General features: G+C 35.7%; 1 protein-coding gene across 8 annotated transcripts; it reads right to left on the bottom strand.

The window, feature by feature from the left end:
- Positions 1–1,236: 1,236 nt before the first annotated feature.
- LOC121732037 (AP-1 complex subunit gamma-1) lies at positions 1,237–27,008 on the bottom strand. Of its 8 annotated transcripts, XM_042121795.1 has the most exons (21): positions 26,115–26,336; positions 25,858–26,031; positions 24,717–24,778; positions 23,249–23,405; positions 22,011–22,199; positions 19,749–19,987; positions 19,111–19,187; positions 18,210–18,227; positions 16,459–16,554; positions 15,648–15,974; positions 7,711–7,929; positions 7,170–7,328; positions 6,669–6,756; positions 6,290–6,437; positions 5,905–5,991; positions 5,008–5,131; positions 4,284–4,382; positions 3,834–3,990; positions 3,135–3,286; positions 2,280–2,372; positions 1,237–1,705 (listed from the first exon to the last, which is right to left on the bottom strand). In XM_042121795.1, the coding sequence occupies exons 2-21, from the start codon at positions 25,875–25,877 to the stop codon at positions 1,604–1,606; spliced, it is 2,613 nt and encodes an 870-aa protein (XP_041977729.1). In that variant the 5' UTR covers positions 25,878–26,031; positions 26,115–26,336; the 3' UTR covers positions 1,237–1,603. The 8 variants fall into 8 exon arrangements, with proteins under 8 accessions (XP_041977729.1, XP_041977724.1, XP_041977725.1 ...); XM_042121790.1 differs by lacking the exons at positions 25,858–26,031; positions 26,115–26,336 and adding an exon at positions 26,783–27,008; XM_042121791.1 differs by lacking the exons at positions 25,858–26,031; positions 26,115–26,336 and adding an exon at positions 26,783–27,008 and having other exon boundaries at positions 23,249–23,390.

Genomic DNA, 27,008 nt, shown 5'->3' with positions numbered 1-27,008 from the left:
ATTATTAGGCTCCGGTAAAAAAAACCTACAAAATTAATTGACAGTCCTACGTTGAAGCTGAGATTTTATGAATACTGGTGTTTGTGCCGACAGATATAAAAATATCCTGTAGGTCTACTACGAAACCGTTTTGAGACTCAAACAATCGGACGAGAATGCCGCGTCCTGCTCTAACAACGTCATTACACGTTTGTTAGAGTAGGATGCGGCATTCTCGTACGATTGTTTGAGTCTCAAAACCGTTTCGTGGTACGGGCCCTGGTTTTACAATCCAAGGGTTGTCCAAAGCTTAGTAGCACATTTGACATACGACCAAGTGAGATGGAAGATATGTTTTCTTTCTTTTCTTTTAGTATGTCAGTTTCTTTTAATATATTTAATACACTTTTATCATGTCACCAGCAAATAAATAATAAGTTTAATTTTTAAGTATAATCTAAATTATATTCAATGTTTAATTTTAAAGTCCATAAAATGTACACTATCTGTTATCAGCTATCAGTTATCACTCTTTAGATCAAGAAAAAGAAATTGGAAATTAATTTTTATAAGGGGCCTAAATAAATCTAATTATGGAATGTTTATTGAATCTCATTTTTTATTCAATAGTAACAGCAAACGGCTACGCCTATCAGTCCAAGGGAGTAACCATAGACTATAGCAGTAACATTTTAATTATTACTCAGCTTGATTTTACCTTAGGTAGGTTTTAAAGATTAAGTAGTTTCCAAATCTTATTATTACTGACATTAAACTTTTATAACAGTGTTGCTATTAAAATATAGTTGCTATAATTTATGATAAATCGTTCCCAGGTTCTTTTATAATAGATCTCTTACTTCTATTATAAAAAATATTTTATATGGTAAGGCGACCGTCCCACTCTATCATTATTCATTATAGCAGTCCTTTAAGCCAACATTTACCAATAGTTTAACAACAATTAAACATTGGTATCATTACAGAATATGTAAAGTTAATGATTAACAATTGTTGAAATATTGCAGTTAAAATAAAAACTAAACCTTATGAATAAGCTGATACTCTCCAGACGCCACACATAATATTTTATATCTTTTCTACCATATCTGTCACCTTTGTATAGAAGTATATTTGTTTATCCACTAGAAGAAATCACTACCACTGCTGTTAAAACAGACGATGGAATTGAAATTTCTACAATAAATATCGTTTTAGCTCTGCTCTACTGATCATAGAAACTTCTTCTTTTTATTAAAAGAGCCCTTAGTGATTTGCCAACGTCAGAGTAATTACTTGATGTAAATATTCTATTGTAGATCTAGTGGATATCATACTTAGCAACATTGCGAGTGAGACAGCAATACCCACGTGACAGACAAGATGGCGGCTGACAGTTTAGTCTATGGCAGTGTTTCCCAACCTTTTTCAGCCACGGACCCCTAGGTAGTCAAGCACAGTTTTCACGGACCCCCTTTACCCTTATTAAAATAAACGGCAAAAAATCGGATTACGTATGGTCCAGAGATGATACCGCGGACCCCCATACGGACCACAGGTTGGGAAACACTGGTCTATGGTATGGTTTCGAGTTGCGTTACAGGCCGTAGGCGAGTGCCGGGCGTCAGTTGAACAGGTCGGGCGGGAAGTTGTTGACCTCGGCCTGCTCGAGCACGGGGTTGCCGTCGATCGTGTACGACACGCGTATCCGCAGCCGCAGGGGAGTCTGAGAAGTCAGTTTTATGTTATTGAAGAATCTGTAGCTAGGTGGGCGATTTCATTGAAATTAGACCGCGGGAGTTATCTTAATGTAGCTATGTGTGTGCGCAATACACAAGAGCATTATTTTCATTTATTCTCGTTGTTTTGTGGGACTGTAATCGACTGAACTTGAAGATGAAGGTTAAACCATAAAAGCAGCCTATTTTCCAAGTAGATTTTTTTTATGAAATAAGGGTGCAAACGAGCATACGGGTCACCTGATGGAAAGCAACTTCCGTCGCCCATGGACACTCGCAGCATCAGAAGAACTGCAGGTGCGTTGCCGGCCTTTTAAGAGGGACTAGGGTAATAGAGGAGGGTAGGGAAGGGAATAGGGGAGGGTAGGGAAGGAAATAGGAGAGGGTAGGGAAGGAAATAGGAGAGGGTAGGGAAGGGAAAAGCGTAGGGGATTTATCATTATAAGTGATACTAGCTGTAGCCACTACTATATTATGTGACCACTCATAAAACATAATGTGGCCATTTCAAACCTGATAACTGATAATATAATATATGATATTGTCAATCAGTATACTCACTTTGGTAGGGTTGGTGATTTTGAGGATCTGCGTGATTTCACCCTGGGGAGTCAACACCGTGCCAGACGGCGACATCATGTCCAATCGGAACGTCTGCAACAGAATGTTATTGTTGTTTAGCATAACGACAGAATTTTAAGCGTATCAAGTAGTTACATTTACTTGTCTGCTTGCTACTAATGTTGAACTGGATTAAGACATGTTAACATAAATCTTAAAAGAACTGGAATTATATAAACATATCATAAATATAACGCCGCGCCGTACACGAATTTAATATAACGCGATAGCCGATAACACAAGCACACGACAGAAAATTGTGGTTTGAATATTGCAGTTTTCATACACATTTATCAGAAATGAGCGTCCCCCTTTGGTTTGCACTCTTAGAGGGTGCAGGTTCGAACCCGGGTGGAAGCGTGTACCTATGAGACATTTTCTGATCTCAAGTACATAATACGCATAAGACGCTCGTACGGTGAAGGAAAACATCGTGAGGAATCTCTAGTTGGTCCCAGACGTATTGACTAGTTCTTTCCTCTGGACTAGGCCGACTATGATGCGAGAATGCCGTATGCGCTTGGGCAACCATAAGGACATTTAAAAATCTTGTCCCAGGCACTACAGTAATTGAGGAGTGGTTACTTCGCTCTGAAAAATACTGTATAAATCATCCATAACGGATGTAAAGGCCTAGTTTATCAGAAATTAAGTTCCGTAAGGCACGCAATAATATACTTATTTGCGCCGGAGATTCTTCAATTATTATAGATATTTTTTCTTGCGTCTGCGAGACACTCATTAGTCTGTCTGATATTTATTAATTTTTGGGTTACTTATATTGACAATACTCACCCTTGGCACAGCTGCCTGGAATAAAAAGTCGGTAAGCGGCGAGGAGGCGGCGGATGCGGCGTGCATCGTCAACGTCGCCGTGCCGTCAGCGCCGCGCCGCGCTCGGAACTCCACTCGTAAGTCGGCCTTCTCTAGCGCCACCACTGTCGTCTCTGGAATAGAGAATATACCATCGAGGTAATTGACTCTAAGGCAGTTGACAGCTTGGAGAATCATATAATTAATCATAATATGATTAATTTTTAAACTCCACTTTGCGTGCTATTCATATAGTGATTCACTTATTTCACCACTTTCTGATAAAGTGGCGAATAGGCTATTCACAACTTTTTTGACAGATTCTCCATACTTTATCTGTCAAGTTAAGGAGTCGATAGCCTATTCGACACATATCAGGAAGTGGTGAAACAGGCCCTAAGCTAAGTCAGATTCCTGTATTTTTTATAAGCTTGGGCTGTATGTATGTAACGCAATCTGAGCACGATTTTTAACTACCTCCAGTAGTCTAATTAATTCGAAATTTGCATACGTATTAAGAGCCAATGTCAATGCAATAATTTGTAAATTTTTTGAAAAAAAAAATTAACAAATTATTGCACAATTTTGTTTTTTTTACCTATTATTAAATTACCACTTACTTGTATTTACCATTTTTAGAGCAAATAAACTAACTAAATTAAACTTAATAGTTTAACATACCCGGTGCCTGTGCTACTGGCGTCTGCGGCGCAAACAGTCCATCCAGCAGCAAGTTAGGTGTTGCCGCGGGGACGTTGTTATTCGCCACGCTGACAGGGTTGGCCGGGATGCTCGGAGGACCGCCTAGATCCAGCCCGCTTAGGAGGTCTAGTATGTCCTGGATTAAAAAGATGTATTAGGTGAGAAGTAAGAAAACTTTTTGACCGAAGTGACAGCTGTTTGGTTATTGATATGACAACAATTCATGATCAGTTTCTGAGACCTCGATGAGCGTTCAAAGGCGAGTCTCGGGTCTCGGCATGAGAAGAACCAAAACTGCCACGGACAGGAATGTTTACATTAAACCTCTATAATTATAGTGAGTTTTAATATAAATCAACAATCATTTTGTAAAACATTTGCAAATTTTTATCTGGTGAACTATTTCTTTGTGCTTTTTTAAAAACTCACGTTAGTAGTGTTTGTCTGCGGCGCGTTGTCTGTAGCGGGCGTGTGCGCGTCGCCGTTCGCCAGCGGCTCCGAACCAATGATCAGGTCCAGTAGGGCATCCTGTATTATAAAAAGTAAAATAAGTATTATAATTGTAGTATGAAGTTAATATATTTTATCTACGAAATAAACTCGTTATGTTGAGAAATAAAAAACATATTGCATAAACACATGACCCGTGGAAGCTAGGCCAGATCGCTAATGCGTACACTCACTCATTTACTTACAGGTTGAGGTTTATTTCGCGGAATATTGCTAAAAATATCAACAATCAACAGACTATATTTTAATGCGAAAAACCTAAATCGGTCCCTGCATTGAAGTATGACGTAGGTAGGTTTTAGACCCATTTACATAATAAAACACATCGTAACCTGTCATGTAACGACATGTAATACTCGATTTTTTTCTTCTTTCACATTCTCAAACGCAGGGCACGTCGCCCGCATGCACCCGGACAGATGGGCGCGTCAAGTTACAGAGTGGCTACCGAGTCGGCGATACAGGGGCAGACCCAAGAAAAGGTGGCACGACGAACTAGACGCTGTATAATGTATATAAAGAGTGGCCAAATACAGCGAAGGATAGAGACGCGTGGAAGGAAAGAGGGGAAGCCTTTGCCCAGCTGTGGGACACTACAGCCTATTAATAATGATAATAAAAAATTCTCAAAAGGCTCGTTTACCTGGTCCTGATGCTGCGGCGGCGCGGGCGCGGGCGGTTCGTCGTCGTCGGGCGAGTCGCGCGGCGCGGCCGCCTCCATCGGCGGCATGCGCTCTAACAGCGCCGGCCGTAGGTGCGCGTATTGCCTGAAACAGGACATATCCGTCACAATAATATAATATTATCCTCAGAACAGTCTGTCGAGAAAGAGTAGACGCAGATCAAAATTTTGGTTGGCTCAAAAGGTGGTTTTTTCTTTTTGTATTTCCACAGAGAACGCTTATACACTTTAAATATTCTTATTTTAACACATTTTTATATTTATTTAATAAAGTTTTCATTATTTTTATGCTATCTCAAAATTGTGTTCAGCATCTTCTATTTTTTGACAAGCTATTAAGTTGGCACAAACAGACCGACTGCTACTATAAATGAAGCTGTTGCTGCTGCGTTTTTCGCGCTACAGCTGCACGATATATGTAGTGCATACATTTTGCTTGCTACAACTAGCTGCTAGCTACAAATTATACTTTCTCCTACGATTAACGAATACAACGAGAAATGCTGCGTCAAAAATTTATTCCACAAAATTTTATTCAAATGCGCACCTACGTTGATTGTCAGACCTGGGTTGGTCCATAAAGTTAACATACCTACCTAGTGCCGACTGGACGTCAAAAAAAGAGTTCTGCTGTCATGTATCATACGTCACTTTTTACCACGCAGTGTCACTGTCACTATGACATCTCTCTTGCTCAGGCCTTTGTTTCTCTATTCCGCTAGGTATATTAACTTTATGGGTTGGTCAGACTATTCGCTGCCCTAGCTACTAGTTTATGGCGGTAACTGGAGTTTTTCGATAACTTTCTTCTCCTAAGATACTCTTGACAACCAAAGAGATTAACTTATATAAACTCACTTGTACAGCTGCGACAGCTCAACTCCTCGCTGCTGCAGCTCGATGTGTATGTGTGAGCCGAACGTGTCGATAATCACACGGATTTTGCTGAAACAAACGATAACAATATTATCATTCTGTCTCTTTCTTACACAAGAGTCATTTTTAAGATACACACAGCAATAATGCTGTTTAATGTCTCACAAAAACTAGTTTTAGCAGTAACAGATAATGTAAAAAAATAAGGAAATACACTAAAACCGATTAATTACAATAATATTTGAAATTTTTAGAAGTTATTTAAAATAATAATATGTATTTGAAATATTTGAAATTTTGGGGTGGATTGGAATAACTGTTGATAGCAGGCGGGGGATTTTACAACTAGGATATTAATTCTACTCACTCTTGACTCTGTTTTGTTGTGAATCTCGTTGACAGTTTAGCAAGTGAGAGCAGCAGGTATTCTTTAGTCGTGATAGACAACTGAGTCGACCACAGCAGCTTCTGATATATGTCGATCACATACTCCTCTGTTGGCCGGGTGAAGTCATCTGAAAATAAAGGATAGACATAAGATAACAGAAAAGTAATTTTAATTTAAACTTATATTATATCCCCCTTTGTAATAAAAGTATTTTCAAGGTAGATATAGTCCCTTATCATGTATTTTATCAGTATTTATTTGTCAAGTAACTAATCCAATTTCACCTAAGAGAAAGCCTTTGGGCTAGCATTGGAAGAGCATACACTTAAAATAGCCAATATATAACGTAAAATCTCACCGACACCATCGTCGTCCACCATCGATATGGCGTTGCTCGCTTCCGACACCAGCATGTCACCGTACTCGCCGATAGTCCACGCTGCGACCTGAAATTACATTTTTATTTGAATTAATATATTGCAACGAGAACTTCCTTTTTGAAGTTGGTTAAATTAAAGTAAGGTTTTGGCGTTGTAAGCAAAATTTTATTACACCACATCACACATGATAGCTGCAATCAAATACGCAGTGAAGATTACCACGGAACATAATAACATTTAGGCATCCCTAAAATTGGATCATAGGATGTTTTTTTACTGCTATCTATCGATTGATCGACAATATCATGTCGACTTACTAACACACGCATGCACGCACACGCACACACACACGAAACGCGCATGCACACGCGCCGCCTGTGGCGCCTCGGACACGATCTGCAGCATGCACGACACCGTACACACACACAAACACACACACGTGCACATACACACACACACACACACACACACACACACACCTGAATCAGCGGTTGTCGCTCCGTGGCGTCTGCGGCGACGGCGGAGCGGTGCAGCGCGGTCCAGAGACGCATGGCGGCGTACGCCTGCCGCTCGCCCGGCGCCGCGGACACGATCTGCAGCGTGCACGATACCGTATCGTCGCGGAGATAGTTGCCCGCCTGGAAATTGTTACAAACTGTATTGTTTCAGCGGAACATTTATAATCAATATACATTTTATAATGCCCGCCCCAGCTTTAAGGAATCAGGGCTACTATGAAAATGAGAGGGGTGCTCTCACATTTGTGACAAATCCTCAGACCACACGCGTTAAGTATAAATAATGTTGAAAAGCCTTTCATACAAAGCAGTTGTCTATGTTCACGTACAATTGATGATATTTTATTTTATGACGGAATCTTTTTAGGTTAATAAAAAAAGCAGTTTCAATTATTATTAAAAAAATTCGTTAATGCCATACAATGACAATTTAAAAAGAAAACTCCCAAATTTAAAGGGAACTTTTAATTGAGAAGTAGGTAAGTAAATAACCAGATTTTACCTTCAACAAAACCTGGAACAGCGTATCCAAATGCCACTTGCTGGAAGGCGCGTATCGCTCTGCAGCCAGCACCATGGCGCTCGAGCAGTGCGCTTTGAACTCCGCGTCCGAGCGCTCCAAGAACGCGAGCAGTTCCTTCATCATCGAGCGGATATTCTGGCCGTTGATTAGAGCGAAGGAGAGCTCCATAGCTCGACGACGGATGGACACGTCTGGGTCCTGAAAATGAGAAGAGTTTTTATCAGTGGGAGTTAAAAACGTTAAGTACAAGTCGGACTCTTCACCAAGTCTCGTCACATTAGCTATAATATTATTTTGCCCCACTTAAATGCATATCATTTTGTTTAAATTTTGCTAGTTTGTTGTTGCAAAGGCAACAGAAATACATCATCTGTTCTTATCTTTAGCTTTTCAGTCTCGTGACACGGGACAGACAGAAGATGGACCGAATATGGCAAAGCATACTCTAAGGGTCTGTTTCACCACTTCCTGATAAGGCTATCCACTAATAAACTTGACAGATCAAGTATGGAGAATCTGTCAAAAAAGTTGTGAATAGCCAATAGGCTATTGTTTTCATAATTAGGACCTGTTTCACCACTTTTTCATAAAGTGCCTTATTAGAGCATTTTTTAGCCTTTAGTAATGTAACTTAAAATGTTAAGGCATTGTCTTATAGTAAACTCATGAAACGTGCTATATATTAAGTTTTAAAAAATACTGCGTTTAAATTATATTAATTAACGCAGTATTTTTTAACTAATTGTAAAATTAGTTAAAAAATACTGCGTTATTTCTGTAAATCATTCAGCAATCACACCTTAAGATAACATTTTACCAAACACTATTGACGTAGTGTTTGTTGTAATGTAAACATGTTACATGAGTGCACACCTTCCATTTGTATTCTGAACACAATCGTGACGAAGGATAAATTGCTAATAATGTTATCTTATGCTATGCATAACCGATAACAATGTATAATAATAATTTACATTTGTAACTGTTGATCTCTTAAATATATTCGCGGTAAGGAGGAACTGAATCTGAATATGAGATTTTAATGCATTTTCAGGCGAATAGACAATAGCCTAATTCATTATAATTTAAATTCATGATAAAACAAATAACACATGGTATTATTATTTACGAATAAAGTTTGTAAAGAAGTTAAAATACATCCCATTTTACTAATAAAGATATTCACAAAGCTTTTAACTATTGAAGAGGTAATTCTTGTCTTCGTCAAGTGTCGTTTCTGATGTGCCAGACGAGACCTTGTTCCTTTGCCTGCACGAATATATGTATGAACAAGGAGAAAGAAGTATTTTCTAATTGTTGAAACAATATAACTGTTTTTCCCTCGACATTTCGTTGTTTGTTATGTCATGTATCCATGTAAGTACTGTATCTGATTGGCAACTTCATATTTGAGTTGTTATTAATACTCGGCTAATATGGACGTGAACGTCGACACCTATTTAGAATCAATTACCATGACTCATACATACAATTGGCTGTGATTGAGACATAACCTACGACTGTATTACTATACCAGTTATAGTATGGCACAATGATATTCTATGTTACTAACGTAACTAGATTGGAAGTTTACGGTAGCAACGCGTTGCCACTTCGAAGATGCCTGCAGGCATATCTCACATACATAATGACATAACGAATATATGACTTGACATTGTCTTTTGAACAAAAAAGTGGTTACGCATTTCTGAGAATCTTTTGTAAGACATTGCTACTCTAGTATTTTAGAAACTCATTGGTATGGCAGACTACAAAATATGTTGTGAAGATATGACAGACAATATAATATAGATGATAGTGTTTCTAAACATTTTCCTAATGGGTAAAGTTATTGTTTTATTCCAGACGTCATATATTTTAATATGACTAATTTGCCTAAAATTGTATCGCATAGCAAGTCGTGATAAAAATCTATCCCGTCTTTTAAAGTAAGATATTCATATTAAAAGAGTTCGAACCTTTTGTATGGAGCGTGGCATGCCTAAAGTTATTTTCGTGTACACCTATGAAACATGCGTCAATTATTGACAGAGAAAATAATTACAAACAACAAAATATACTCTTTGACAAAATGTCGTCAATGATATACTTTTTTAAATATTTCAGATTGTATATTTAGATTTTTTTTTTAATTTTACATTTTCAAACTGAAATAACTCAGAAAGTATAATAATACTACATTTTGTCAAAGAGTATTAAATACTCTTTGACAAAATGTAGTAAATAATAGAGAAGATGTTTACAAACAATAAATTTTATTGTTTGTAAACATCTTCTCTATTGATTGACGTATGTTTCATAGGTGTACACCAGAATACGACATTTTATATGTACACTCGAGGAAGTTGATTCCTATGCAGGTAGCGGGTCATCTTAAACTGGCCAGTTATGTTGGTCGGGAAAAAGAAAAGGACAGAATCGAATTTCTATATTTCTATCTTGGTCATTTTGTGTTTGCCAAAATATCAACATAGCGATCTCCTTAGCAACGATAGGTTTATTGGTCGCTATCTGTCGGCTATGCTCGTTCACGATAGAATCGTATTTTTATTGGTCGCATTGCTTTTGACAAATAATCTACTTAGCAACCGCCTTAGCAACGAAAGTATTTACATTTTGAAGTTTTTGACACGATCATCTTCAAAGATGTTTTGCAAATATTCGGAATTGATATAAAGAAATATATTTTATTTCTCTAGTTCGGACTAAGTATGCAGTGCAAACGTGGCTTATTTTAGCAAGTAAAATATGTTAATTGAAACATTATAACCCATGCGATATGTGCTACAAAAACAATGGACATTATTAACAGCAAATCGTTGAGCAGATCAAACTGGCCAACCTAATTCTACTCCTAATATCTTCGTCAAATATCATGACTTGGTTAGTTGGAAAAGGCTACCCAGAAGGAGACTTCAAGAAGAAGAGTTCATAATCCATACTAATATTATAAATGCGAAAGTATCTCTGTCTGTCTGTCTGTCTGTCTGTCTCGCTTTCACGCCAAAAGTACTGAACCGATTGCAATGAAATTTTGTACACAGTTATTCTAGAGTCTGAGAAAGGACATAGGCTACATTTTGATGTCGGAAAATATCATATTTCATGAAAATATCGATGAAAATGAATTCGCATTGCGCGTGGCCAGCGCTCATCCCTGGGGTCCTGGGTTCGAGTCCCGCAGGCGGAACAAAAAGTTTTCAATGTTCCTGGGTCTTGGATGTGTATTAAAATAAAATTTCAAAATCTTAAACATATTTTATGTATAATATTATAAAAAATCCAGAAATATATCGATGCAATGAACATTTTAGTTCTAATACGATTCAACAGATGGCGTTTTATTTTTTACTTCATTGTAACAGAACTAATCATACTTATTAGTTATTATGTTTTTGTTTATAGTTTTTAATACGTTAGAATATTATGTTTAATAATATTATCACTTGGTATAATAATAATCAATCTATCTTATCTTATAGAACTCCTTCTGCATTTCTAATATATGTGACAAGTTGACAACAGAAGGCGCTCTAAAATTAAGGAGTTCTAGTGTACCGGCGTGTTGGCCTATATTCCATCCAGAAAATATGTCAATGCAATCAACATTTCAATTGTAATATATGAAAACAGATGGCGTTTTATTTTTTACTTAAATATATTTTAAGTATAATATAATAAAAAATCCAGAAATATATCGATGCAATGAACATTTTAGTTCTAATACGATTCAACAGATGGCGTTTTATTTTTTACTTCATTGTAACATAGAACTAATCATACTTATTAGTTTGATTAGTAAAGCGCGATGTCAACAAAATTGGTGTCAAAAGCTTTTATAAAAAACCCTGGTACCCCTTAAATCAATACAGCTGTGCAGTGTGCACACAATAAGTATTTCATTTTTTTATATTAAACTTTATATTTTATGGCAAATTTTAAAGCTTATTTAGCCCCCCAATTACACAACTTTACCCATGAACTATTTATCATTGATAGGTTTAAGGTTACGTCACTGCACAGATAAAGTACTGAGTTATTTAATACCGTAGAATAGATATAACAATCGAAAAAAATCGAAACTTAAATGTAAGATGATACCACCTCTTATAGAAAGACTTTTGAGCAAGCGTCAGCGCGATGTAGAAGACGCACGGCGCCATCTATTATGTATTTTTGGATTTTGGAATTTGAACAAATTTACGCATTTTCACCCCCTGACAACCCTTTTTTCCAGTAAAAAAGTACCCTATGTCCTTTCTCAGGCTTTAGACTATCTGTATACTAAATTTCATTACAATCGGTTCGGTAGTTTTGGCGTTTGGCGTGAAAGTGAGACTGACAGACAGACAGAGATACTTTCGCATTTATAATATTAGTATAGATTATGCGCACACTGCACAGCTGTTTTTGGGTATTTTGATTAATTAAGGGCCGCGCTACACCGGAATGGCAGCGGCGAGGCGAGCATTTTAAGCGCTGCCAATCCAGTGTAGCGCGGCCCTAAGAGGAGAACCACTTACCAGGGTTTTAAAAAGTTTTAAATTTGACACAAATTTTGTTGACACCGCGCGCTATATAAACTAAAGTACACGCGGACGAAGTCGCGGGCAACAGCTAGTAATTTTATAAGTTTTAAGTTTTATGATATTGTTTTAACGCTCAATATTATCATGATAATCGATATTATACTTGTGTTGTGATTTTATAAAAGGTTCGTGTAGAATATTAGAACATTACGCAAAACATAAAAATGAATAGTAAGTAGTACAGATTCCCTACTAGAACATTGATTACTATCAAGCAAATTTTTGTGAGTAGCTTTGATAAGACCAAGAAGCTTATAATATAAAACTAACAACAATTTCCTGTGCGAAAATTCTCGAAAGTTAATATTTCGATTTCATGGTCCTAAAATATATGGATTGTTCTATTTGTAGAAAAATGTTACTGTGAAATTTTACCTAAAACTAGCTATTAACCTATCAGTATACAAAAAAATCTGCTGGTTAGGGTTCCGTTTTAGGGTTCCATGATAGTCAACGAGGACTTGTTAATTAAAGAACCCTAAAGGTGAACGCACACTAAGCCGAACCAAACGAATCGAATTTCCATAAAGCCTTACTGGATCCCCGCGTCGAATCGGTCGAATCTGGCAAGATTCGACCGATTCGACGGTGCGGGTGAATGTGCGAGGTTTACAACAAAAGAGGCATACATCGAATTTTAAGATGCGGCGCGTACTTAGCTAACAATGTGCGACCACCTTTAGAAATTTATAGGTATAGCCATAAACCTATAATACGACAGTATATATTAAGTCTATGGGTATAGCTATATCTGAGCTCAAATTTCGACAATATTTTTTTTATTTATTGGTTTTGAATTTTTTGCCTGTTTTTTTTTATGATATAAGGGGGCAAACGAGCAAATGGGTCACCTGATGGAAAGCAACTTCCGTCGCCCATGGACACTCGCAGCATCAGAAGAGCTGCAGGTGCGTTGCCGGCCTTTTAAGAGGGAATAGGGTAATAGGGGAGGGTAGGGATGGGAAGGGAATAGGGGAGAGTAGGGAAGGGAATAGGGTAGGGGATTGGGCCTCCGGTAAACTCACTCACTCGGCGAAACACAGCGCAAGCGCTGTTTCACGCCGGTTTTCTGTGAGAACGTGGTATTTCTCCGGTCGAGCCGGCCCATTCGTGCCGAAGCATGGCTCTCCCACGTATAAATTGTATGGCTCTCCCACGTATATGTGTATCTGTGAAAATGATCTTTAAGACGTGCTCAATAAGGTGTGACCTTTATAACCACGCATTAAAGTTAATAATTTTTGATAGAACAAATTGCAACAAACTGCTGTCAATTTTTGAGTTATAATTCAAAATGAAAAAAAATATCAAACACGAAACAATGATTTCGAAAGTAAGGACGGGGCATCTGGAAACAATTAAGTTCGAAAACGAGTAAACATTAAGAATTCTCAAAACTGATAGGTATTAATTATACTATAGCGCTATAGCGTCACTTAGGTTTTAGTCGCCTACTATGTGTCTGAAAAACTCATATTATGCAACCAAAATTTAGTCAGCGCTTAGATTTTAAGTGATGTATTATCATATATTTTTATCATTAAAAATTTTAACGCCGATTTCTAAATCGACCGTAAGTCTTGTCACTACTGAGAGCAGTGTAGCCATACATAAACATTATTTTTAAGATCTCGGCAAACACATAAAAATATATATATTTTAAAAATATGTAGGCAAGACTTGTCCTTACTTCAGAAATACCTATACCATGTAAGCACAAAAATTAATAGATATAATTTTACTGTATGCGACATATAAAAATGACTGAATACCAAATAAAATGCTACTTTATGATCGATGCTATAGGTTTCATTTTATATGGTATGTTATAAAGTGGCATTTTATTTGATTTCTTGTCGGTCGCGGCCGCTTGCGACAAGAATCAGAAAGTCACCTTGGCTTGATTTATATGAGTACGCCCGATCGCGCGGTTTTGTGGCTACACCGCGAAACAACCAAAATATGTCGATAATAGCGGCGCGGCCGCGCTACCATTTGCGTATATTGGCTTGCAATGTAGCAATATCGATATAGCCGCTAAACTGCGAATTTGGGCGGACGCAAATTTTAAAATTACTTACTGGTAAAATATAAACAAAACGATAAAAATATTATCATAATAAATATTTATTTGGATATAACTAAACATACTTTAATTAAAAAATGTTATGTCCTTTGCGAACTGCAACGTGAATTAACCCAAACAGAATTCGGTATCCTTTTTCCACTCTTTACAGTTTCAGGCATTTTAGAGGTCTCGATTTTGAAGAGAACTGAATTTATTATATTATTGTAGCCACCGAAACAAATAATAATTTATCACGAATAGCACTTTTGGACTTTCATGTTTTGCACAAAACACATAGCACGTCAGGTTGAAAAATTTCTAAGAATGTGTCTGATGACCATTAATTAAACTATTATTTAATATGCGATACACACGCGACAAACTTTATGTTTATAATCATTAAATTTGTTTGACCATAGTGATTATTTGTTCTTGACAAAATGTAAATAAATTCGTTGCTAAGGTGGTTGCTATGTTTTTGGCAAACACGAAATAACCAAGATGGATATATAATTCTGTTATACTCTTTGCCGATCAACCGGCCCAAACTAAAAAACCTGCCACCTGCATAGGAATCAACTTCCTCAAGTGTACATACTTGTAAATTTAAGTATGCCAATAAAACCTTATTGGCATACCTAAATTACGTTGTTCCTTAATTAGAGTTCCTTAAGTAGAGACCTTAGAGTATACATTAGCAAGCTATAGAGCGCGCGCATCGCTCGTTCCCCGTTGTGCCGATCGTAAGCAGAAGTTCTATAGATACTTGTCAAACGTATAACGCAAGTCTAGTGATGTTCCATGCGCCATCGTAAGACGCTTATAGGAAAATATGTTCACACTCGTGCTTACAGTTCATACCTTGTTAGAAGCTCTCTATAGCTTGCTATAATGTTTACTCTATGGTAGAGACACACAGACACATTTTCGTTTTTATAATATTAGATAGCAAATTATTATCTCCGTTACGTACGGCGTGGTCATTTCCACAATTATTACTGTATAAATTAATAGTTGGTGCCCGCGACTCCGTTGCACAGAAATTCGTTTATCGCGCGGGAACCGTACATTAACCGGGATAAAAAGTATCCTATGTCCTTTCCCGGGACTCGAAGTATCTCCAAACCAAATTGTATCAAAACAGCTTTGCAAAACCATCGTGAACAGGACAGACAGGCACACTTTCGCATTTATAATATTAGTATGGATCAATTCTAAGTAAAAAAAAAAACTCTCACCTTCAAACACTCCAATATGGTAGTCCTGTGACGCTGCACAGCGGACGTGTCAACGTGCACCGTACGCAGCAACGTATTCAGCGCCACGTAGCGAATATTCTTGTCGTTATTAAGTAGAAACCGTCCAAGTATATTCACAGCGAGCACTCTCAGACTGCTCTCAGATCGTATATCCATTATTGACAGTACTGTCTCGTAGAGTATGGTGTTGCCAACATTCTTACTGGTCTCCGTGTTAGTGGCGACCTGGGCTAGGATGTCGTTCATGGCTTCTGAGGATTCAGCGTCGTTTTTCCCCAGTATCCGCAGTAGACGGAGGATTTTCACCTGGAATAACAAATAAAAATTATTCTATAATAATGGTTGAGAATTTAGATGTCTTTTATAGCTTAAAAATATTATAGTCCTTGTTCAACAGATTACTAAAAGGTGTTCCTCAAACTTTTATAAAACTAAAGTATCAAATCCAGTAAGAACCTAGCTCGTAGGTTCTAAAACATTGAAGATAGTGGAAATTGGAACTCCAAATTAGTATTTTTATACCCTTTGAGAACATTGAATATAATTATCTACCTAAAATAGTCATAGTTCGCAGACAATGTTACACCCTAACTATAAATAAAAAAAATTAAAAACATTCACGCCATGTATACAGACGTAATAGTTTTGCAATATTTTATCGTTGTCTGGAATTTTGTATAGCTTTATAGTTATATAATGTTTGTCTACATCTTCAAACAGATAATAATATAGGTATTAGTGATATTTTTAGTAGCATGGGGAGAAGCATATTATTTATTGAAACAAGTACCTGTAGGAAAGGATCCGAAACGCCACTAACGTCGTGCTCAGGGGAATACCCGGCCAGGATCAAGTTCTTCAGTATTCTCACCAAATTCGGAACGATCTAAAACGATAATGCATGTTAACACCATGAAAATAAAGTCCAATATTGGTACCCACATATACAAAAAGCTTCTCAATTTACACATAATATACCAGGCAAATACACAAATATTTTACAAATACGTTATACCAAAAGCTTTGAAATAAAAAAATACAATTTATAACATTAAAAGTACTTTACATAGAATCACATAATAAAGAAGATAAAAATATTTACTCGCAGAATACAAAATATCCAATACCAACAAGAAGTTTTTAGTACATTTGGGGGCAAATTCAAACTAGTGTCTCACTCAAGTTATTATTGTGTCATACTTTTTTGTGAAATGATCTTACCATACACTATGTTACTTTACAAGTGTCTGTGTTTAATATTATTCTACTCTGTGTGATATAATATTTGATGGGTACCAAAAAACTACACATTCTTATTTTTTATTAATCTTACAATATACAATTTTTACGTCACAAAATCTACCAACAATAAACCTATTTAATCTATACCTAACGTGTAATGAATTATGTTTTTGCTGTATTTTTAACTAATTTCAAAGGACTGATGCTTGGTTTGATTTCTAGATAAGATAAATCTCAGGAGCTTAAGAATTGCAAGACAGTCTTGCCACAAGAAATAGGTCAGAAGTTAGAAATTTTAGAAGGTTTTAACCTTGATGATGATTACTACACTAAATAAAAACCGTCTTGAGAATTGACCATTACAGCTCGCGTGCTAATTGGCAATAACGGTAAACAATGTACTATATTTAGGCATTCGATTGAGGTAATTATACAAAAAACCTAACTAACGATATACGATACCAGTTACCACATAACATGACAATCCGTATTGCAGTTTGATCAAAAATAAACATCCTGTATATTGTCCAATGCCTGATTCTACTTTCTTAAGCTTCAAGCTTGTGAACAAAAGTAAGCTTTTGTCACTACTCGCTATGCAGAAATATCTTCAATTTGTATGTGAGTAAGTTACCATTTCTTGCCTCTGGGGGCACTGCTTTATTAACATACAAATTATAGTAACCTTTTTTTACAGCGAATAATGTCAAAAACTACCACTTAGGATACTGGTAAAGCTATAAGAATCCATTCCATCCAATTTTTAGATTCAAGAATCCATCCAATTTTTATACAGGGTATTCATTATTTAATCAAACTTCTCTCATGCAAGTATTTAGTCCACTGACATTACAAAATTAAGACTTTAAATAAATTGGTCAAAGACTTAATAAAGACGTAAAATTATTACCCTATCAGCCTTTTACTCTAATTTTATGATTGGTTTAAAATGTTAAATAGTACTTATTACGAAGGTGGGAATACTATTAATTTGAAACCTTCACCAAATAGGAAAGTAGTATAATATTGTGCAATGAATCCAACTTCCATACACCCATGATAGTTTATACTATACTCTATTCGCGTTAAGAGAGTGACGTTATGAGCGAAATGTCAAAATTCGCTAATGAGATTCTACTGACGTAATGAAAAGAAAACGGTTTAAAAATCATTGTAACCTAATAAGTGCTCTGGTTCACAGTTTTAACGCGAACGGACTATAGGATATTAGAGATTCAGCAAGTATCAAGATTATGTCAATGGACTAAACGGTAGTGCAAGGATCAGCGGTAGAATTACCTCTCGCTGCCCGCTCTCCTACGGGGACAACACAGACAGTATTAGTATAACATAGTTGTAGCTACAGTTCATAGAGGTATTGTATGGAGCAGACAATGGGATTCTCAAATATGTGGGCGTAAAAGTGAATCATCCGTCTCACTCATTTTAATTTAATTGTAAAGGACGAATGCATTGCGATTAGCCTGAATTGAAAATTGTTGTAGGATCAAGTATGTTTGATACTTGATTTCGTTCATGTGCTCTATACAAATAATTTACCTCTACGAGCAATTTCAAGTGTATTGTGGACAGTAATGTCTTATTTTACGTCAACTACTACATGTATATAATATACATATTATACAATATAAGTAGCACAATAAGCTGAGTGCTCAATTTAACACCTGGCAAATAGTTATTATATTAATATTTGTTTTTTGAAACGAACACAGTGCGTTTTTAACTTTCTACTTATTTGTGAAGCGTTTTTGCGGTGAAATACAAAGTTTTCAATGCAAAGAGTCGGCAGAATATTTACTTGTTTTCGCCAACATAAGTTTTTTCTTAAAATAGTATCCGTTGAAAATTGTAGCATTTGCCACTTAGTCACGTAAAGTGGATCAATATAAAATCTATTCAGTATTGTATAGTAAATTCTACTTTTATTATGGCATAAAACTAAATGCAATACAATACACAATAAACAGTTTATTAATAGAAGGTCAAGATCATAATTCGTTGAATATGTTGTATGTTTTCTTGTATAATAGCTTAAATTTTTCTAGCAATTTTCATACATTAATGACCAATAGGTACCAGGATTTCATAACGAACTAAGAGAAAAGTTAATAGCCTTTTGCTATATTGATTGAGAATTACGGGCCTTAACAACTTAAGTATAGAGTTGAAATTAGCTCACCTTTTTGAAGTGGTTCAGTGTGTCGGGGCTGTTCTCGCACATCTCCGTGATAAGCGTCACGCCGGTGATAAGGACACCTGTCAATCACATCAACTGTGTCATTTGGTGTCACTTCGCATCATCATCTTACTAATTACAAATTAAGAATTTCATGAAACATATTGTTACTTGTTGGCAAAGTCTGATATATAATTAGTAACTTTTAAAATTTGTAAGGAAAATGATGGCTTTTTATTTAAACAATTTTTATTTAAATATCTTTAATATAAGTACTTACTATTTATATTTTTAATATATATTTTTAATTTTCATACAAAATAAAAATTAGCAGGCCCATCAAATAAAAATTAACATTAAAATAGCGGATCACGTAAAAAAATTATAATCATGTCTCTCTCACTTGCGCATAAATCAGCTGTGTCATTCAAAAGTGCTAAGGGCTGGGGCAGTTTACGATAAGGAAGATGGTGCAGTCATGTCCAAATTAAAGAGAAAGTTGCATAAATTTAAGAGTGTATTTTGCAGTCTTGAAATAGAATATTCACCCATTACAATATTTCATACGGCTGTATACCCAGCATAGCAACATATTTGAGAAACAACGAATCATTGTACTTTTTACTTCACAAGACACTCACCATGATTCTTCTCCGTCAGTAAACTCCTAGTAGCCGGTAGGAACATCTCCATCAAATCCGGCACCCGTCTTATGATCCTGAAGGCGCAGAGAGCAGCCTTCTTCTTGATGTAGGCGTTGGGGGACTTGATCAGCCTTTCGACTTCCGACGCGAGATCTCGCGCCATTTCTGGTGAAGCTATGGCGCCGAGGGTGCATAGCGCTAGACCGACCACGAATTGGGTGTTGCTGTTCAGGTCACTGGGAGAAATAAATTAATGTCAATCCAAACGTATTAAAAGAAGAATATGTGTAGTGTAGCCCTAGCCCCTAATGTAGGAGATAAACCATAGTAGAAATTGATTCTTAGGCAGTTAGAGGATCCACGTTATTTGGTTAAGTTGTTAAACCAACGTCTGTGCGGGGTTTGACGTAATCCGATCAAATTATGGAGTTCCAACGTGTGCTGAAAATATCTTAGAATGATCTAGATTTCATCTGAATAAACTTGGTTGAATAAAAATTGACCATGTCCGAGCCTAATCCAATTTTTTATACGACAACATTGTTAGCTGAAAGTGATTAAATCGATATTTTACTAATATTACACAAGTCTAAGAGTGTTCGGCAGACTTCCAGTAAAGTTGCAAACTTTTTTTTTAATTCAAGTCTGCGAATGAAGATCTTATGAATCGATTCCATTGGTTCGCACTAAAACGCATCCCTCACAACATAATTATATCTGATGGAAACATAGCCTTAGGCTTAAATTCTGACGTTGAAAAAGACATTTGAATTTCATAAAAAATACTAGCCAAGTTATTCGAGCTAGTACTAGTTAAACATAGTTTGTAGTACATAATTCTAGCTTTAAATCGTGTTTGATGTTAGTACTTTGTTTCATTCAGTCAAGACTGGTTTGACTTGCTCTACATTCGCTGGTATAATGTTACTCAGCTTAGTGAAACCCGACACGACAGTGTAATCCATAAAACGCTTAAAGAGTTCATCGAACAGAAATGTTAAAAACCATTTGGGTTTTTCAAAACATCATCTACCTGTGTAACTCATATCATAATTAGCGACTGAAATAACATTTCCGAGTTTTTTATTACCTATCCTTTTGTAAAAAAAAAATCTCAAATTTTGTCCTGTTCCATCATTCTCAAAATGTTTTGTTTGCGCTTGTTCTTGCAGACTGTGAACTGCCACTATGTGTATAAATTAATCAAAACTACATCAAAATCAGTTTCAGTTCAAAAACATGCAATAAATATTAATATTATGGGAAACCTATGAATAATAACGACCCTTGTCGATAAAAAGAAACTACGCAAAGCTTTAAGTATTCATAATAAACGTTTTCCACAATCTTTTTAATTAAAATGTCGTACAAAGTAACCGAGGCGTGAGCAAATCACGGCTTCCCCTAAGTTTGTTTAGTGGTTTGTGTGTACACTCATTGTACCTGCCAGAGCCTTTATAACTGCCACATAAGGTTCACTTTTGTATAAGTTTTAGTTTCTCTGAACATACATTTGACACACTTCAGGAATTATGTAAGCCTTTGGAACTAATTAAGAAAACAAACTTTGGTTTACAAAACAAATTATGTGTCGCCACTACATAACGTTAATTAAAATTTGTTAAAAGTTACATAGCTTAAGTTTCAAAGGCAAATTAATAAGTACTTACTTAATAACTTAATAAAACTCTACAATCTACATGCTATGTGCTATAATTACCCGATTATTAATGATGATTAATCAGATTTCTCTAAAGTTATCTAATATTGACTATTAGACCGTAAAAGGTTAAGGTGTTTTAACGTTTTACCAAAAAATATACGCAAAATAAGTTTTGCACGTCAGCTATACAATAATTTAGTATTGCAATCGATTCCGATTGTCTCAATTCTCAAGAGACTAACTGATTTGGCCTCGATACATACGATATTGTAATGCAAAATTGCACACCCTTCGCCTTCATTCAAATCTCAAGAGACCAGCCCTCCATTGTCGTGAACAAGGACTAAATATTTTTAAACTAACACTTTAGATATATGTCAAACTTAAAACACCTCTTTGTTTTCATCGTTAAAAGGTTAACTAATCAACATCTCTATGATAATACAACAAAACAAAAATTTCGAAAATCGGTTCACAAACGGCGGAGTAACCGATGAACATACAAAAAAAATCGATTCTCGATTCCATTCTGATCCTGTCGGGAGTAAGGCGCAGCTGGGCATTATTTTCTGTTTGAGGTAAACAACACTACTCACTTCTTCAAGCTATTGGTGATGAGCAGGTGGACGTCCTGGCGCTCATCCAGCAGCAGCATAGCGCCGAGGTAGCCCACCCGCTTGTCCGTGAAGCGGGAGCTGGCTATCAGCTTCAAGCACTCGAGCTGGCCGAAGTGGGCTGGGTAGCCCAGCATGTGGATGTACAGGAGCTTCGCGATGTTCCGACATCTGGACAATGGTGATTGGTCAGTTCACTAACTTACTAAACTCAAATAACCCATAACCACTGTTATACTGACCGCTTGAGTCCCTTAGCTAGGTTACACACAAACTTAACGTCAGGTATAAAAAATGTCTACCACCAGTTCGGAAAAAATCTGAGCCTGAAGAACCGGCGTCATAATAATCTCCTAAGAAAACTTAGTCTACTGCGGTCAAGCTAAGGTGGAGCTGGGTTTTTTTTTAATTTTCAGAATTTGCAGAGAGTTCTAAAATTGTCTAATGTGGTGATTAACCTTTTAGTGTAAATAATTTGTATTATAAGGGAACCAAAGGATTTAAATGCAGTCGTAGCTTTATATCTTTTGTGAAAAAAATCGTTTGCTTAGCAGGACCATGCAGGACGAAGCACTGTTTGCAGATGATATATGAGCTAAGCTGACGCATATTTGCGTAAAGTGCGACAAGGCTTTAAATAAACGTGGGCGGGGGCGCTGCTGGTGAAGGAGAACTGTCAAAAATGACGTTTTTGTATGATGGCAGCGTTAGTTCCTTTTTTCGCCACGTTCATAAGCCTTGTCGAGCTGTACTATGCCCGATGCCACGGTCAAAAGTGACGAGCGAGAGAAAATTGCTTGGGCCTGTGCCAATAAAAGCTTTTTATTCTGTTTTCGCTACGGGCTTCTTATTGAAATTGTTAAACTTGCAATATTGTAAGGTCTTTGTGCTCACAACACAACGTGACGCGGGAAAAACTAACGACGCCATGTCACCGTTAATCGCGACAAGATTGATGATACTCAGAACTGCCCTGTCATTTTGAAATCAGGACTTTACGACACGGAATCTTCATACATAATTAAAGAATAAGTCTTGCTAGCCCAGTTTCAAATCTTAAGACTTAAGATGCCTCAAAAATTTTTATATTACAAAACTCTTTTCAAAAAAGCACTGACCTCTATAATAAGAGGTCAGTGCAAAAAAGGGTCTTCACGTATGTATGCGTGTGCATGATTCCACGGCGCTGCTAAGCAACTTATATACAAACTTATGCCTACCTCCAAACGCTATCCTCCTCTCTGAAAGTGGATCGTATATAAGCACACTCCTTGTTAACAACACTTCTCTCTTCTGCCGCTGTCCGGGCAGCCCGGATCTGTCTTATGAGGTCGCGGAGCCTTGTAGGAGTCTGCATCCGCACTGAAACCGGCGCGACTGTTATGGACGACACGCACACAGAAAAAAGCCAAGATCAGTGCATTTGTATGTGTTAACTTAATATTAAGCGGTGGAGTGCTGTCGAAACTTCGTAGTCTATTCCAAATTTAAAAAGAGCTATAGCATTCATGTGTCCACAGATTCGAAATTAAATCCTTAATGACTAACAATTTTTTTTCGCCTCTTTTATCAGTTGAAAGAAACAGTGGTTATTAATTTTCCATTTTAAATTTTTTTCCTTTTTTTTTATCAAAAAAATAGTTTACAACTTAGTTAAAGATTTTTGGAACGGACTATATTATGCAGTGCTTGTGACAAGTGATAAAGCAAGGGTATAGGTAAATGCCCCTTCAAAGTTATTTCAATTGAAAAGTGCAAAAGTTTCGACAACACAACCATAGGTAAGAATAAAAAAAGGCGTTAGTACTACAAACTAAAGTTAGTAGTTAGTTACTACTCCAAGTTATAATTTGAAATAGAAAATAGTGCAGAATAAAAAGGCAATTTCAATAAATTATATATAGTAAGATTAATAGTGAAGAAAAATAACAAGTTCTTGAAATAGTTGCCTTAAGCTTCTACAGTCATTTTAATTAGATACAAAGAACCAATAAGCCCAACCCAGAGTATATTAGATCAAGAAGTTTCAGAAAAAGCTTCAGTACCAAAATATAGCAGTGGCAAAGTTAAAGTAAATATGTTATTCCAAGTTCAGACTTAAGCCCCAAAGGCATAATTCATAAGCTATATACAGGGTGTAACAAAACTATAGTCTGTCAAAAAAATAAAGAAATTAAAAAGTGTCAACATCGCAGTGTCTCCCTTTCAGAAGTTTCAGATCAATCTAAGAAAAAAGGGATGACACTACGATGTTGCCACTTTTTATTTTTTCACTTTATTGACAGACTATAAGTGATAGTACTTTAGGGTGTGTATGTGTTCCTTGTATATAGTTCACTGTGAAAGTAGCAACACTGAAAGACCAAATTTTTTTTTCAATGGAAAACATACACACCCTCAAGTATTATCACTTAGTTTTGTTACACCCTGTAGAATGTAGATAATCAACACTATATTATTAAAATAAATAATGTGTATTGTGAAATGTTATTATTTTTATCTAATAATATTGCATTATCTGCTTACTATTAATTTATTAATTAAAATATAAAGTTCTATTGAACTACAAATTGCTGAATAAATAATGATAAATTAATAAACAATACTGCTTTAATAACTTCTATTTACCTGTAAAAACTGTTTAATTTATATTTACAATAAAATAAAGATTTAATAAACTCTACTCACCTCTTTCTATAGCTTCATTTACCACCTGTTTGATGGTGGCAATGTTAAAAGCTGGGTTAAACCTGTAAATAAGAATAAGAATGGATTTATTTTTAGCATCACACAATACATCATAATATAAGTCAGTGGTACAGTTCGACTATAATATTAAAATTAATTTACTATAATGCTGTGTAATGCCAAAAATTGGCCCCAGCTTAGCAAACGCAACAAGCAATGCCGCTGCACTGATATTCTGCGAGGCCAATGAGTGGCTTCACAACGCTACAAAACTAAACAATTTAAATAAAGAAGTGAATAAACACCAACATTGTTAAGTAAAAAGCAAGCTAGTCAATTATTTCTTAAAAACAAAAATTTATAAGAATGTCCAGTCATTTTTATATTGGAGTTTAATCAGGTTATTGGTAAACAATGCTTGAATGGAAATTACTTTAAATATTTTTTAAACATTTTACTATTACTGTAAATCAAATGTAATGTAATAAACAATTTCCTTTCAAGTTTACAATTAAATTGACTTAAGACATACATATAGATACCTACGCCATTGGTTATGATATTTTATGAGCATAACAACATTATTAGAAAGGTCAGATTTAATGTCAGCTCTTTGTAAAACATACAATAGAAGCAGATACACTGTTTTGTTCAGGATTTGTAAAAAATAAGAGTGTATTTGCGAAGTGTAAGATATCAAAACAGTATATATATTTATAATACTTAACTATAATATTATAATACTTGTTACACCTACATCCTTTTATAATGTGATAATAAAGAAAATTATTATACTATCTATTATGTACTATGTTTGCAAATGTACCTGTTATACATAACTCTCGAATTGTTATTCTATAACATGGGCATTGTTTAGAAATTTACTTCAGGACAGGACCTACTTCGAACAATAGACATGTTGTTTTATTTTTAATATGTAATATCATAGAGAAAATATACATAATATTCAATAATTAGAAGCATATACCGCAGAATAATTTTATAGCCGCCTCAATTTGCACGTATCTTTAAAAGCAATATTAATAACTTTAAAGTTTCCTTCAAAATTTGCCACTTGTCTCCTTCACCTTGCTGCTTGCTGTTTATAAAGAAACCAAGTAATAATTAAAACGAGAATTACCCAGACTCAGAGCCGTTCATCTTCGTATCTTCGAATTAATAAAATATTGTTAAAAACAGATCTTTGATGTGAGATTGTGTGTCACTAGTATTCTTCAAGGCGCCAGGTGGGTATGGTACAACTTTATAATTTCTTATTTTACACTTATGTAAACGTTTACTGTTACACAAAACACTAAAATTAAATAACATAAGAAAATTAATAGAAATTGTAAGGTCTATGTCAGGGATATAACCATTTTAATACTTGTCACAAACCATAAAAATGCAAGGGATATTGACACTTTTGATAAAAGAATATCATATTTTCACGTGTAACCAGAGCACAGTCATGATATTCGTACAGAGCGTAGTATTTAGATCTATCACAGAAAAGTGTAGAGATAAAATTTATCACAGATTTTTCGAATTATTACGAATTATGGCAGCCGCCAGCTGACATTTCCTGCGTTGCAAGAAATTCAACATGGCCGCCCAAGATGACATGACTGGCATCTCTCGCTCTAGCAACGTCAAATATATTTTTTAATAGCAAAAGCATCCAAAGAATAAGAAAACAATCCATAATCAAATAAAATTTACAAATTATTTTTCGGCTTAGGGCAGAAATTCTATCTCTTGATTCTATTTACTCGATTTATTACTTAATTTAATGTGAACTTTATTATTTAGACGTAGTATAATATATTTTTTGGAATATCGCTACGTTGCGCGTGGTACACCGTACACGCATATAATTATTATAACATTCCGATATTATTATTTTATCGATTGCAAAACAAGGGGTACAAAAAATTTACTACATTAATAATTGTTGTTGAACGTTGCGCTTTCCTTGTCATGATTTAATATAATCAACAGGTACCACATAGGTACTCATCAGATTGATACTAAGAACACAACTTAATCACGCTGATAACACCTACCTTCGATTTTGTTCTGGTGGTAAAACGCTCCAATCGACTTCATACATAGGATAAGCCATTTTTAAATAAGCACAATGTATGTAAACAATCACTGAAGCATATCACTCCACAACACAGTAGTCTACGTCGGCGCGAATGTTACTGTTATCAGAAATGTTTTATCAGTTACAGGTATAACACATATATCTTACAATAGCATATCTCTTATCAAAGGCACCGTTTATCA

The sequence above is a fragment of the Aricia agestis genome, chromosome 11 (genome assembly GCF_905147365.1).
Source record: "Aricia agestis chromosome 11, ilAriAges1.1, whole genome shotgun sequence".
Lineage (NCBI taxonomy): Eukaryota > Metazoa > Arthropoda > Insecta > Lepidoptera > Lycaenidae > Aricia > Aricia agestis.
Note: the sequence above shows the minus strand (reverse complement) of the source record. Positions and strands in the feature narration are given on the sequence as shown.